At 43.8% G+C, this 13,635-nt stretch overlaps 1 protein-coding gene across 11 annotated transcripts in view; it reads right to left on the reverse strand.

Annotated features, from left to right (window-relative positions):
• The window catches only part of nrxn3a (neurexin 3a), a 207,503-nt gene that overhangs the window by 166,222 nt on the left and 27,646 nt on the right, over positions 1–13,635 (reverse strand). For 3 of the 11 annotated variants that reach the window (XM_041954638.1, XM_041954636.1, XM_041954635.1), the window contains exon 2: positions 4,033–4,061. The exons of the other annotated variants lie outside the window; for them this stretch is intronic. In XM_041954638.1, the coding sequence (XP_041810572.1) occupies positions 4,033–4,061 (29 nt within the window). The remainder of the gene's footprint in view (positions 1–4,032; positions 4,062–13,635) is intronic. 11 annotated transcript variants of the gene reach the window in all.

Genomic DNA, 13,635 nt, shown 5'->3' on the forward strand with positions numbered 1-13,635 from the left:
TAATCATAGAATGTGATCTTTATTAAGACCAGGTGTAGGTATGAATTCCATTTTATGTAATAAATAAAAAAATCTCTGTTGAGTAAAAGCCATACCTTAAAAAATAACCCAAATGATTCAAAACACAGGCCTACTTCCACAGAAACCTATTCACATGCTGATCTTTATTCATTTATTTGGTTACATTATTACCATACTGGTAATTTGAGTATAACATATTTGATAGAGATATTAACAGGGAAAAACGCCTCAGCTTTCATTAATTTACACGATTGTTGGCCATCTTATATGAGTAGCTGGACTGGACCACCAAAACAGATGCTGTGTACAGGAAGGGCCAAAGTTGTATGAATCTCCTGGAGTCCTTTGGAGTATGTAGGACATGACTGAGAAGACTTTTTATGACTCTGTGGTTGCATTAGCAGTCTTTTACGCAGTGGTCTGCTGGGGCTGTGGAAGCTCTGAGACAGAAAGAGACTGAACAGACTGGTCAGGAGAGCTGGCTCTGTCCTGGACTGCCCTCTGGACACCATTGAGGATGTAGGTGAGAGGAAGATGTTAGCCGAGCTGACATCTATCATTGACAACCCTTCTCACCCCCTGCATGACACAGTGGGGGCCCTCAGCAGCTCCTTCAGTAACTAAAGGTTACTGCTGCGTCCACTCTGTAAGAAGGAACGCTACCGCAGGTCCTTCATATTAACAGCTGTCAGGAAATTCAACTCAAGCATTGTATAATGTAGCACTTCATCCACACACATACTGTTTTTCTTTGCACTACTGTAAACATCCTCCTATCTCATACATGCTATGACCTGTGAATATTACATTCTTTTTCCTTAAAATACTTCAGTGGTGATCGTGTGAGTTTGTGTGCTCTTGTAGGTGGATGTGGGTGGGGTGGGTATCTACTGTGCAATAGAGCAAATACTGTACTTAACTTATCCATGCCAACCATGTGCAATTTCTTGTTTTAATGTTTTTTCAATATTTCTCAATACTTTCCATTGCCTTTACTACTGCTATTTTTTCATGCTGCCTGTAACACCAAATTTCCTCAGCTGGGGATTAATAAAGTTGATCTTATCTTATCTTCATTGCCAAAATTCTACCATAATCAAAACTCTTCCATCAATTACACCAACAACACCTGATAGGAGGTTGCGACAGACCAAAGTCATCACTGCCTTCCATCCTTTGGAGGCGTGCCTGTCTGACTGTTATACATTGACACTGCTATAGGTCAAGACAACAACCTTCCAAACACACATGTCTTTAAGAGTTCATATATGCCTATTTGCCAGTCTATTAGGTACACAGAGCTAAAAATCAATGGTAGTCTAAATTACAGACACTCCTCTCTGTATGTATGTGTCAATCAAGCATGGCCAGGGAAAACATGAAATGGACAGAGCAAGAGTGAAAAATAAAACAGGTGAAAAACATAAAAAACAGGGTACAAAGGCAGAGTGACAGAGATGTTGAGAGAAAGAAAGGAAAGAGAGAGAGAGATGTAGAGAGGTAGACAGAGAGAGAGAGAGAGAGACCACAAGCTGGAGCCCAAAGTGGGAAAGATAAATGATGGAGTCTAAATGAAATGTCATTCCCAGTAATGGGAAAAAGTCCATGCCAGAAAGCAGGTCACTTAAATTGTAAAAGATTTACTTAAGCAGTGTTGCCTGGAGCACAGTGCACTTGACAAAACAGTTAACATTAACTTTCCAAAATCAAAATGAATGGAGGGAGGGCAGAAAGAGAGGGAAATAAAAATGCATTGCTTTTTGCTTGTGTGACCTGTGCAGCCTAGTTGCTATCCCTAGAAATGGTATTAGCACTGGCAAAAAGAGTGCCTATGGGTGAGACACACACACACACACACACACACATACAAGAAAGCATGCATGCAAACAGACACCTTTGCAAATGCGCACTAGTCTCTCTTTATCGCTCACGCATATCATTTGTCATCTATTTGTACGTGTGTCTCTGCATTAAAGCATGAGCCAAATTGAGTCTGGCAGCTGTACATTGTTTCTTAAAGCTCATCTTTGTTGTTCCTTTTAATGACTATCTCAATAGTTAGTTGACTGCAATAGTCATGTCTGCCACGAGTAAAAAATACAGCCTCCAAACCAGCATTACAGAGCACGCTTTCTCTTTGAAATACACACACTGCCCCTGGCAGAAATCAATAGGAGGAGGATAAAATGCACTTCCATTTAATTAAGATAACCAACACATTCTCGCTCATAATCTCTCTCTTTCCTCCTCCATCTCTCTCTCTCTCACTCTGTCTTTCTTTCTGCGCAGCTACCCGTGTCATTCCCCTCTGGGGGTGGTGAGAAATGTTGTCGGTTGGAATCTGGATTTAATCGTTTCTCAGATCGACGCCATGTTTTTCTTCCCCTGAAGCGTGTTCTCACTCCCCAACCCCCACAACCTCCTCTTTGAAATGTCGTCTAGGGAGTGTTCTGCAGCCGAAATGTGTTTGCTCTGGGGCAGTTGGGCTATTGGGGTTGACATCTTCAGCTGAACGGGTTACAATTCAATGTATGGGTCTATGTGACACTGCAGTAGTGCCTTGCTGGACTGTTTTCAGCTACATTTTGTAGCAAATAGCTCAGAGTGCTGTTTTAACTTCTGAAGATTAGGGTTTGAATATCACAGACCAAAGAAAAAAACATTGAAAGGAAGGTGCTTATCTCACACCATGCATTAGTCATGAAGCATTTTCAAGATAAGATGCATATTTTTTTTTACTGCAATGTTAGCATTTTGAAAACATAAACAGGTGAGATAGTGAGGTGATTTTGTATATATATACACACACACACACACACACACACACACACACACACACACACACACTCACTCACCGGCCACTTTATTAGGTACACCTGTCCAACTGCGCGTTAACACAAATTTCTAATCAGCCAATTACATGGCAGCAACTCAATGCATTTAGGCATGTAGACATGGTTAAGATGATCTGCTGCAGTTCAAACCGAGCATCAGCATGGGGAAGAAATGTGATTTAAGTGACTTTGAACGTGGCATGGTTGTTGGTGCCAGACGGGCTGGTCTGAGTATTTCAGAAACTGCTGATCTACTGGGATTTTCACGCACAACCATCTCTAGGGTTTACAGAGAATGGTCCGAAAAAGAGAAAATATCTCGTGAGCAGCAGTTCTGTGGGTGAAAATGTCTTGTTGATGCCAGAGGTCAGAGGAGAATGGCCAGACTGGTTCGAGCTGATAGAAAGGCAACAGTAACACAAATAACCACTCATTACAACCATAGTGGGTAGGTGGGTAGGTAGGTAGGTAGGTAGGTACTTTATTCCAGCATATGGATGTGTGTGTGATAAAGTGCGTGTGTCCATGCTGTGTGGTGTGAGTGTGTAGTGAGTTCAGAGTTGTTGTGTTGATTATTGTTTTTGTTGCCCTTCCCGAGAGGTATTGAAGAGACGTACGGCGTGAGGGAGGAGCGATCTTTTCAGTCTGTCAGTGGAGCAGGACAATGACAGCAGTCTGTCACTGAAGCTGCTCCTCTGCCTGGAGATGTTGCTGTGCAGTGGGTGATCAGGATTGTCTATTATGGACAGGAGCTTGTTCAGTGACCGTCGCTCCGCCACAGATGTCAGACTGTCCAGCTCTGTGCCAACTGTCCCCAGTTTGTCCAGGAGTGCTGCGTCCTTTTTCTTTAAGCTGCTCCCCCAGCACACTACTGCGTACAGCAGGGCACTTGCTACCACAGACTGGTAGAAGATCTGCAGCAGCTTTTTGCAGATGTTGTAGGACGCCAGCCTTCTGAGGAAGTACAGGCGGCTCTGACCTTTCCTGCAGAGAGCGTCAGTGTTGGCAGTCCAATCCGGTTTCTCATCCAGTTGCACTCCCAGGTATTTGTAGGTGTGAACCACCTCCACGCAGTCCCCTTTAATGATGACCGGTTCTGGACACGGCCTGGGTCTCCTAAAGTCCACTACCATCTCCCTGGTCTTGGTGGTGTTGAGGAGCAGGTGGTTGGAGTCACACCAGATGATGAAGTCCTGGATCAGTTTCCTATACTCATCCTCTTGTCCACTCCTGATACAGCCCACTATGGCTGTGTCGTTCGCAAACTTCTGTACATGACAGAGCTCCGAGTTGTACTGAAAGTCGGACGTGTACAAGGTGAACAGGACCGGAGAGAGCACAGTTCACTGCGCTGCTCCTGTGCTGCTGGCCACAGTGTTGGACCTGCAGTCCCCCAGCTTCACGAACTGAGGTCTGCCAGTCAGGTAGTCAGTAATCCATGCCACCAGGTGTGTTTCAACTCCCATCTCTGTCAGTTTGTCCCTGAGGAGCAGTGGCTGGATGGTGTTGAAGGCACTGGAGAAGTCAAAGTATGTAATCCTCACAGCACCACTGCCTCTGTCCAGGTGAGAGAGAGATCGGTGGAGCAGGAAGATGATGGCATCCTCCACTCCCGTCTTCTCCCGGTAAGCAAACTGCAGAGGGTCAAGAGCGTGGAGGATCTGTGGCCTCAGGTGATGGAGCAGCAGCCGTTCCATGGTCTTCATCATGTGTGACGTCAGGGCGACCGGCCTGAAGTCGTTCAGCTCCCTAGGATGTGGTTTCTTAGGGACTGGAATGATGCAGGATGTCTTCCACAGCTGGGGAACCCTCCCCTATCCCAGGCTCAGGTTGAATATGTGCTGAAGGGGGTGTCCCAGATCCCTCGCACAGGCCTTCAGCAGTCGTGGTGATGCTCCATCTGGACCTGCGGCTTTGCTGGGTCGCAGCCTCTTCAGCTCACTACAGACCTTAGCTGCTGTGATTGTCGTGGGTGGTGTGAGGGGAGGAGGGGAGATGTCCTCATCTGTGTTGGTGATGGCTTGCAGGAGTAGGAGGGTGGGGGCTGCTGTGCTCAGAGGTGTGAATGGGTTGGGGTGATCAAATCTGTTGAAGAAGTGGTTGAGCTGGTTTGCCCTTCCCACATCCCCCTCAATGGGGCCACCCTTCTTGGAGCAGCCACCCCAGTGGCGCAGCCAGTGATGGTCTTCATCCCCTCCCACACCTCCCTCATGTTGTTGTTCTGCATCCTTTCTTCTAATTTCCTTCCGTACTGCTCCTTCGCCTTTCTGAGCTGGACTCTGAGTTCCTTCTGTACCCTCTCGATTTCCAGTGTATCACCATCTTTGAAGGCTTTCTTCTTCTGGTTCAGAAGTCCTTTGATGTCACTGGTAATCCAGGGCTTGTTGTTGGCAAAGCAGCGTACAGATTTTACTGGAACAACAGTGTCCATACAGAAGTTAATATAGTCTGTGGTGCAGTCATCTCCTCCAATGTTCTCGTTGTGAGACCCCTGCAGTGCTTCTCAGTCTGTGGTCTTTCAGTGCCTGCTCGGCTTTAGGAGACCACTTCCTGAATGCGTGTGTGGTTGTTGGTAGTCTCCTCACTCTTGGTGTGTAGTGAGGTTTGAGCAGGACCAGATTGTGATCTGCTTTCAACCGTGCTGGCAGGGGGGTGGCTCTGTATGCATTCTTCACGTTTGCATACATCAGAGCTATAGTCCCCTTCCCCCTGGTGTTACAGTCCACGTACTGGTGAAAAGCAGCCAGTGTATTGTCCAAAGTGACATGATTAAAGTCCCCAGAGATTAGCACAAGGGCCTCAGGATGCTGTGTTTGAAGTTTGGCCACAGCACTGTGGATGACGTCACACGCAGGCAGAATGTAAACAATGAGAACAATGGCGTGGCTGAACTCCCTGGGCAAGTAATAGGGACGTAAACTTACAGCCATGAGTTCAATATCCCTGCAGCAGCTAGAGATTTTAATGTCCACATGCCCAGGATTGCGCCACCATTTGTTCACATACAGTGCGAGTCCTCCTCCTTTGCGCTTCCCACAGGCTCTTGTGTCTCTGTCCGCTCTGACTGTGCTGAAGTCCGGAAGCTCCACGTTAGCATCTGGGATGCTAGCTGTTAGCCACGTCTCAGTAAGACACAGTAAACTGCACTCCCTGAAGGTCTTTAGGTTGTTCGTCAGCGCAGCCAGTTTGTCAATCTTGGTATGCAGAAGAGCATCTCTGTACGCACAACACATCGAACTTTGAGGCAAATGGGCTGCAGCAGCAGAAAACCACACCGCATGCCACTCCTGTCAGCTAAGAACAGGAAACTGAGGCTACAATTCGCACAGGCTCACCAAAATTGGACAATAGAAGATTGAAAAAACGTTTTCTGGTCGGATGAGTCTCGTTTTCTGCTGCGACATTCAGATGATAGGGTCAGAATTTGGCATCAACAACATGACAGCATGGATCCATCCTGCCTTGTGTTAATGGTTCAGGCTGGTGCTGGTGGTGTAATGGTGTGGGGGATATTTTCTTGGCGCACCTTGGACCCCTTAGCATCATTTCAATGCCACAGCCTACCTGAGTATTGTTGCTGACCATGTCCATCCCTTTATGACCACAGTGTACCCATCTTCTGATGGCTCCTTCCAGCAGGATAACACACCATGTCATAAAGCTCAAATCATCTCAGATTGGTTTCTTGAACATTGCAATGAGTTCACTTGGCCTCCACAGTCACCAGATATCAATCCAAAAGAGAACCTTTGGGATGTGGTGGAACGGGAGATTTGCATCATGGATGTGCAGCCGACAAATCTGCAGCAACTGCGTGATGCTATCATGTCAATATGGACCAAACTCTCTGAGGAATGTTGAATCTATGCCACGAAGGATTAAGGCAGTTCTGAAGACAAAGGGGGGTCCAACCCGGTACTGGCAAGGTGTACCCAATAAAGTGGCCGGTAAGTGTATATATTGTCATTGTCATTAACTCTGTGCTTAAATACATACATGCCCAGCCTGCAGAATATTCATGAATCGAGAAGATTTGCGCATCTAATATTACTCACCAATGGAAAAGGGTCCAGTCTGTCCTGAGAGTGATTAGCTTGCCAAGGCCAGGCAATGAGCCAAAAAGTCTGTAATTCATAGTTCACCCACTCTGCAGAAATTGATTATTCCCCAACTCCATCTTCTCTACTCCATGGACCCATCATCAAAGTGATCCGCTCCTAGGCCGGCCATTCCCTGGAGACAGCAGTGCACTAGCCGGACCCCGTTGTCAGAGAGTCACTGAACTTGTCTATTAGACACAAGAGGCATCACTTGGGTTTATTTTCGTTGGCCAACTGTTGTATTGAGTCTTTTTGAGTATTTTTGTTTGCTTCCTGTGATCCTGAAGAGAAGTTTTTGTGGATATAATATTAATTCATAGTTAAGCTGTGGGCTTTGTATCGAGTCCTGACTGCCTTCTTGGCAGAAGCCTGACAGCATTTTTTAGTGAAATATCTAGTTATCATCACAAACTTTCCACTGATATAGGTACATAAAAAGTTACATTAACTTTGGAGGAAAAAGAAAATATTTAACAATAATGGACTAATTAGACCTAAATATATTACATCATCATTCTTCTTTTCACTTTTTCCATGAGGCTCTATGCACTTTTATAAAAATGTGCACAGAAAGACTGTACAATCTGCAATTTATTATGCTGAGTCCTGTGCCAAACAACGTCATTTGTCATAGGCTTTGTTTGTCTTAGTCTTTAAATCCCTATGGAGCCTTCATCTGTCAAATTGTCATTCTTTTCTCTTTAGCACACCGCACTCTAAAGGTGCACACGCAAACTGTGGCATGTGGTGCATGCCATGCATGTTTTCCTGCCTTTGCCATCTTTGTCTCAAAATATCCAGGGAAAACCTTGACAGTATTAAAACACATAACACTGAAGTCAATAGATTCAAACTGATCATCTAAATTATATTCAATTAATATGAAATGAATTAATTAATTAAACAACCACTTATTTCCTGTCCAGTTTCCTGTGTAAAAAAGCCCAATATTATAAAACATTGTTCTCCAGTGTTGTACTACTTTGATGTTCTTGCAATGCTTAATCTTCAACGTTGTTACTTGACAGACAACTTTTGCCTGCAAGTTTCTGAAAGAGTGAAAACATTCTATGCTCCACCTCCACTACTGAAAACTGATGGAATACCAAAACCTTACTCGCTACAGTGAAATAAACTTACCTAAACCATGAATTATCTCTGCAATATACGCCATACCTCAGTTAAGGGTCTCCTGCAGTCTAAATGTGCTTTTCACAACTATTTCTTAGTAAGAACACAAGATTAGCCATATTCATTTACCAGATATAACACCATTAAAGTGACATTGCGCCTGTGATCTTTAACTGCTCCCCTGGTTTCACTGTCCTAGGAACAGACTTTTCCCTGCTATTACATGAAAGTTTTTATTTTGTTTTGTTTTTGTGCATGCAGATATTTGATCTCATCTATGTCTTTGGATGTCAGCTGTGACATTGGAAATGCTTGTTTTTTATGTGCATAACAGTAGTGTCCTTTACATTTCACAGTTAAGGTAGAAGATGTTCATGGCTACAGCGGTCTTTAGGATGCATTAAAAACAGTATTTTCAGACAGCAGAGTTTGTTTTCTACTTGTACTCTACTCTACCTGTAAGGTCAGTGCTTGTTGGTTAAAATTTGACAGATTGAGTAGAACAGGCAGACAAGACATCACTGCAATTGGGTTGTGAAAAGCTGACATAGGCTCTTCTCCCCCCATGAAATGCATGAACTCGTCATGTCATATATAGATTACAAACTAATGAAGCACATTCTCACGACATACAGAGGGTGTGATCCTCCAGACCACCTGGTCAGAAACACATTAGATTCCAACCACAACACGCATAAATCCAAGAAGAAGTCCACACATGTCAAGGTTTTTCTTTAGGCTGAGATGGGCGTAGATGAGAAGCAGGGTGAATTGAATTGAATTGAATTAATATAATCTCTGTTTTTTTTTTCCTCAAAACTAGTACTTGAAATAATCCCATCAATACTGGCATTGCAAAAATGAAGAGGCAGAATATCTGAGTCTTTCAAATGCTAGCAGTTTAAAAGTGACGAGCTTGCCACTTGTCCAGATCTGTATGTACCCCCCTAAAGAGCTCCATTCTCAAACTGTTGAACTGTAGTTCACCATGGGTGGTGTGTCAAACTGCTCCTCCCCCTACAAGCCACACTACTGAGTCCAAGAGGCACTGTTCAGGTGAGTGCTGAAGAGCCTCATCGACCAAACAAGCCTGCTGTGTCGCAGAAAACCACAAGGATGCAGGGGACTGTGTCTCCACGACGAGGAAGACCAGATCAGATGCGCAAACGAAGGCCTGAGGATTAGTAAAAAACTGTAACCTACATGTTTTCAAAACATGCTTCACTCAGGAGTAAAGAGTATACAAGCAGCAAGTAGACCTGAGGACTGTGCTGATATCAAACAGTTTTTGCTCAGCAAGAATTAAATATCTCATGACATTACTAATGACGTGATTCACCTTATTTTCCTCGATGTTTATGAAAGATTCTGTCACCTATGGACAGATATTATGCAATACTCATGGATGAAACCGCATACATTTCAAACAAAGAACAGGTTGTTGCTGTGCTTTGCTGGGTGGATGACACATACTACACTGTTCATGAAGATTTTATTGGTCTTTCTGACTTGCTTAAAACTGATGCTCACACAGTTTTCTCTGTGCTAAAAGACACTTTGACATAATATGCTACAAATGCCCTGGGCTGTGCAGGCGGCATACATACAATGGTGCTGCCAACATGTCGGGCCAGTTGAATGGAGTTACTCCAAATTTTTAAGTGAACAGTCCTGCAGCTGTTGTGCATTGTTTTGCACACTGCCAAAATGTATGCCTTCAAGACACTGGGAAAAATGTGCAAAGTGATTTGAGACACATTGGACATTGTGCAAGAGATGACACACCTGATCAAGCAATCCCCGAGACGAAAAGAATAAATGCAGCTGGGGGGTTCCAGGCATGCTTGAAAAATTCAGCAACTATTTTATTCTGTGCCTCGCCTATCTGATTTTCTCTGCAACACATCACAAACAGTGACACCATGCTACAAGACACCCAGAGTGCAGTCGCTACAGAGGTCAGATGATGCATTTGATGACTTTTTCAAGTCAATGACTAAGGCCTCCAAAGATTTGACAGAGCCCCCAGTTGCCCAAGCAACAGGCACTCTTGAGGCTTGGGGACAGGGGTACCAACTAAACATTTTAGAGCCTATCAGAGTATTACCGGAAACAATACTTTGAGATACTGGACTTACTGAATGGTTGTTTTGACCAGACAGCTTTGGGGGTAGTGGTGGAGATGGAAAAGCTGCTGGTCACAGTTGCCTCTGGGAAAGAGGTGACTCCCCCGCCTTCTATCACGCCCTTACTCTCAGAAGATTTTGACTTTGATAATCTGCGTGCGCTGTTGAGCGTGTTTCTAGACACCTTTAAGACAACGAAAATTCAAGCCAAGCCTGAGAAAAAATCAGCAAGGCTCATGAATGAAGCAATGAATGTTGTTCCTGTGGCCAAAGGACTACAGTCAGATGTACACACACTGTTGGAACTGTTCATCATGTCTCCAGTCACTACAGCATCAGCTGAAAGATTTTTCTCATCACTTTGTTGTATTAAAACATATCTATATATACACCAGGACGTCTTGGACAAGTGGGCATGACTGCTGGAATTTGTCCAGCAAAATGAGTGTTTTTTATTATTTTTTTTTCATAACCTACATATTACTGTCATAGATAAGACATTGACACACACAGCCTGGGTGTGTACAGCCATGCACACACCCACAGACATGCATGGTGAAATTGCAAGGAACCATCACCATCCATTATCTATACACCGCTGAATCCTTTGCAGGGTCACGGGGGGCTGGAGCCTATCCCAGCCTATCCCAGCCGTCGCTCAGGCGAAGGCAGGGGACACCCTGGGCAGGTCGCCAGCCTACCACAGGGCTACATATACAGACAAACAACAACATTCACACCTATGGACAAGTTAGACTCAGCATGTTTTTGGACTGTGGGAGGAAGCCGGAGAACCCGGTGAGAACCCACGCTGCACAGGGAGAACATGCAAACTCCACACAGAAAGATCCCAGGCGGGATCGAACCAGGGATCTTCTAGCTGTGAGGCAACGCTGCTAACCACCGAGCCACCGTGCAGCCTGTTGCAAGGAACCAATTACTTATATCCTGAGTGCTGACTCGTGATAATAATGACTAAGATGTTGACTTGCTGCAGTATGTGTTTTGGTGTAGACAGCATGCTTGTTGTGTCATCTGTTTATTTATTTGTGAATAGGCTCAGAGGGGTCAATCTGAGCATGTGTCTTTCAATATGTGCTTTTTCTTCATGCGTGTAAATATGACAGTGTGTGGTGTTGGACTACAAAAGTGTTCTGTAACGTAACTCAATACTCAGACATCAGTAATATAGGCCTCTGTCTGTTTTATGTATTTGGGAACCACTAATTCGATACAAAAGATGGCCGATGTGAAGGTTGCTTTGATGTATGAAGCTCTTTAAAAATAATGACAAATTAGTATTTAAGCTTTTTGGGAGATTGAACACACAGTGTGAGAGTCAGAGTCTCTTGTTATGTCATGTATGTGGCTCTGTGCAGTCTTTAATGTGGGTCATGTTGTTTCTGGTGGCACCTTGTTAAACAGTTGGAGTGGACCCTGCTGTAGAAGCACTTCAGGCCCACGGGATAACACAGAGAGCAGAGCAGTTCAGAAATACACACACACACACACACACACACACACACACACACATGCTACAGTTGATAGATGGTATCATTCTCCAGCTTTTTAAAAGGTCACTGCTTTCATCAACGAGCCCATACAGTATTTCTAGAAAAAAATATTTGGGGGTCAATTTATTTGTGATCAATTGTACACCAATCAGGACAAAATGTTTGTATTTAGCAAGACACTGAAGCCATGGTGAGTATTTCACTGGCCATTTCCAGTATTTTTGAATCATTGTATATAGATTTAAATATTAAATGTCGGTCTTCGACAGATTTTCGTGGTAGAAAATGGTAGTTAACAGGTAACAGAAACCCAGCTCTCAGTCAACACTGATGAATTGACAGGTAGCTGTGATCTAGCTTTTAATTTGTGAGAGCTGTCCAGCAGTTGGAAGTCAGAGCTAGCTAGTCTGGCCTGGCTAGTTTGACTTTTAGCTCCTCCTCCTCAAAGTATTTTCCTGTGCGTTTAGTCACAGCAGCTCTCAATGGCCCTGCCGCACTGATTGGCAGCACTTGGGTCTCAATCATATGGTCAGGGAAACTGGGTGATGGCCTCGGACAGTGCAGCACACTGTGTGTGAATGCAAATGAACCTATAGACTGACATGCGTAACAGGCGGTTGACTGAATTGCAGCTAATAATCCCTGTACAGTGACAGTGTTATTTAGGGAGAGTGCCCTGATGTGTGTGTCACAATGACAGCTTGAGAAGTGATTGTTGTGGGGTTTTGAGCCCTCAGTGTAGTCTGTCAGATGATATTTATCTCTGCCAGGTGTAAACCTGAAGGGGATTCACCTGTATATGTTATATTTGAGTTTCAAACTGCTTCACTGAAAAGTTCAAATTGGTGAACTGAATTTGTATACAACTAGTTTTAAGAGAGACAATTATTTGTTTTAAGTGAAATCTTCTGGTGCCTTTAAGAAATGCTTGAAAGTCTTGAATTTCATTTTGTGTCTTTATGGACCCTGTCACTGTAAGTTAACAATTTTAACCCTCCTGTTGTCTTCGGGTCAATTTTGACCTGTTTTCAAGTGTTTGCATATCATATAGTAGATGGGAAGACAATATGAGGGTTAAGCTACAACATCAACAATTTGAAGGCTGACATAGTTCAATCTGTTCCCCCTGCAGGCAGTCTTAGAGAGCCCTTGGCCAAGCTGAAACCTCAGTGGCCTCTTTGTGGACCAAGCTCCATGATGTGTTGCCTGGACTGGCCCATTTCAAGTATCTCTAGACTGCATATCCTCCAAGAAGGAATCCATAATTTCTACCACAGGTGGGTGGTTAGGGTAAAATGATGGCAGAAAATTAAAAGTACAGACATATGTTTGCATAACCAAGGATAACCAAGGACTAGAGCTGTCCTATCTAGTCTGGTTGCGTACGAACTGATGAAGCCTGCTCGGATGAGAGGCGAAACGTCTTCTAAGACAAACTGACGAGGTCCAGTTGTGAACGATTGAATGCCCTAAAGCTTACAATGACCTGGATGAATGAGAATATTCACAGGCATAACCAAGGACAGTTTTTCTCTAGACATAGTTCAACTCAGTTTGTGTTTCTCACTCACTGTTTTCTTTTTTTCTGTCTTTAGCTGAAAAATCACTGAGTTTCCTTTAACAGACTTGTAATCAGAGTTCATATATTTCTCTCTGTGTCTCTGTCCTCCTTCTTTCTGTCCAGGCCCAAAATGACACTGACACATTAAAAAAAAAATACTAATTTGTACTCATGGCAACTGGTATTTCTTATATTGTACAATTTAGTCTGTCAAGGCACGGAAATTTCTAACTTTTATAGTGTACATTGAAAAAATATCAATATTCAATACCATATTCAATACCATAGGGATACATTTGAGGACAGAAACTTTTTATTACATAATGAATTTTCTATGTTATTATTAGA

The sequence above is a fragment of the Chelmon rostratus genome, chromosome 15 (assembly GCF_017976325.1).
Source record: "Chelmon rostratus isolate fCheRos1 chromosome 15, fCheRos1.pri, whole genome shotgun sequence".
Classification (NCBI taxonomy): Eukaryota; Metazoa; Chordata; class Actinopteri; order Chaetodontiformes; family Chaetodontidae; genus Chelmon; species Chelmon rostratus.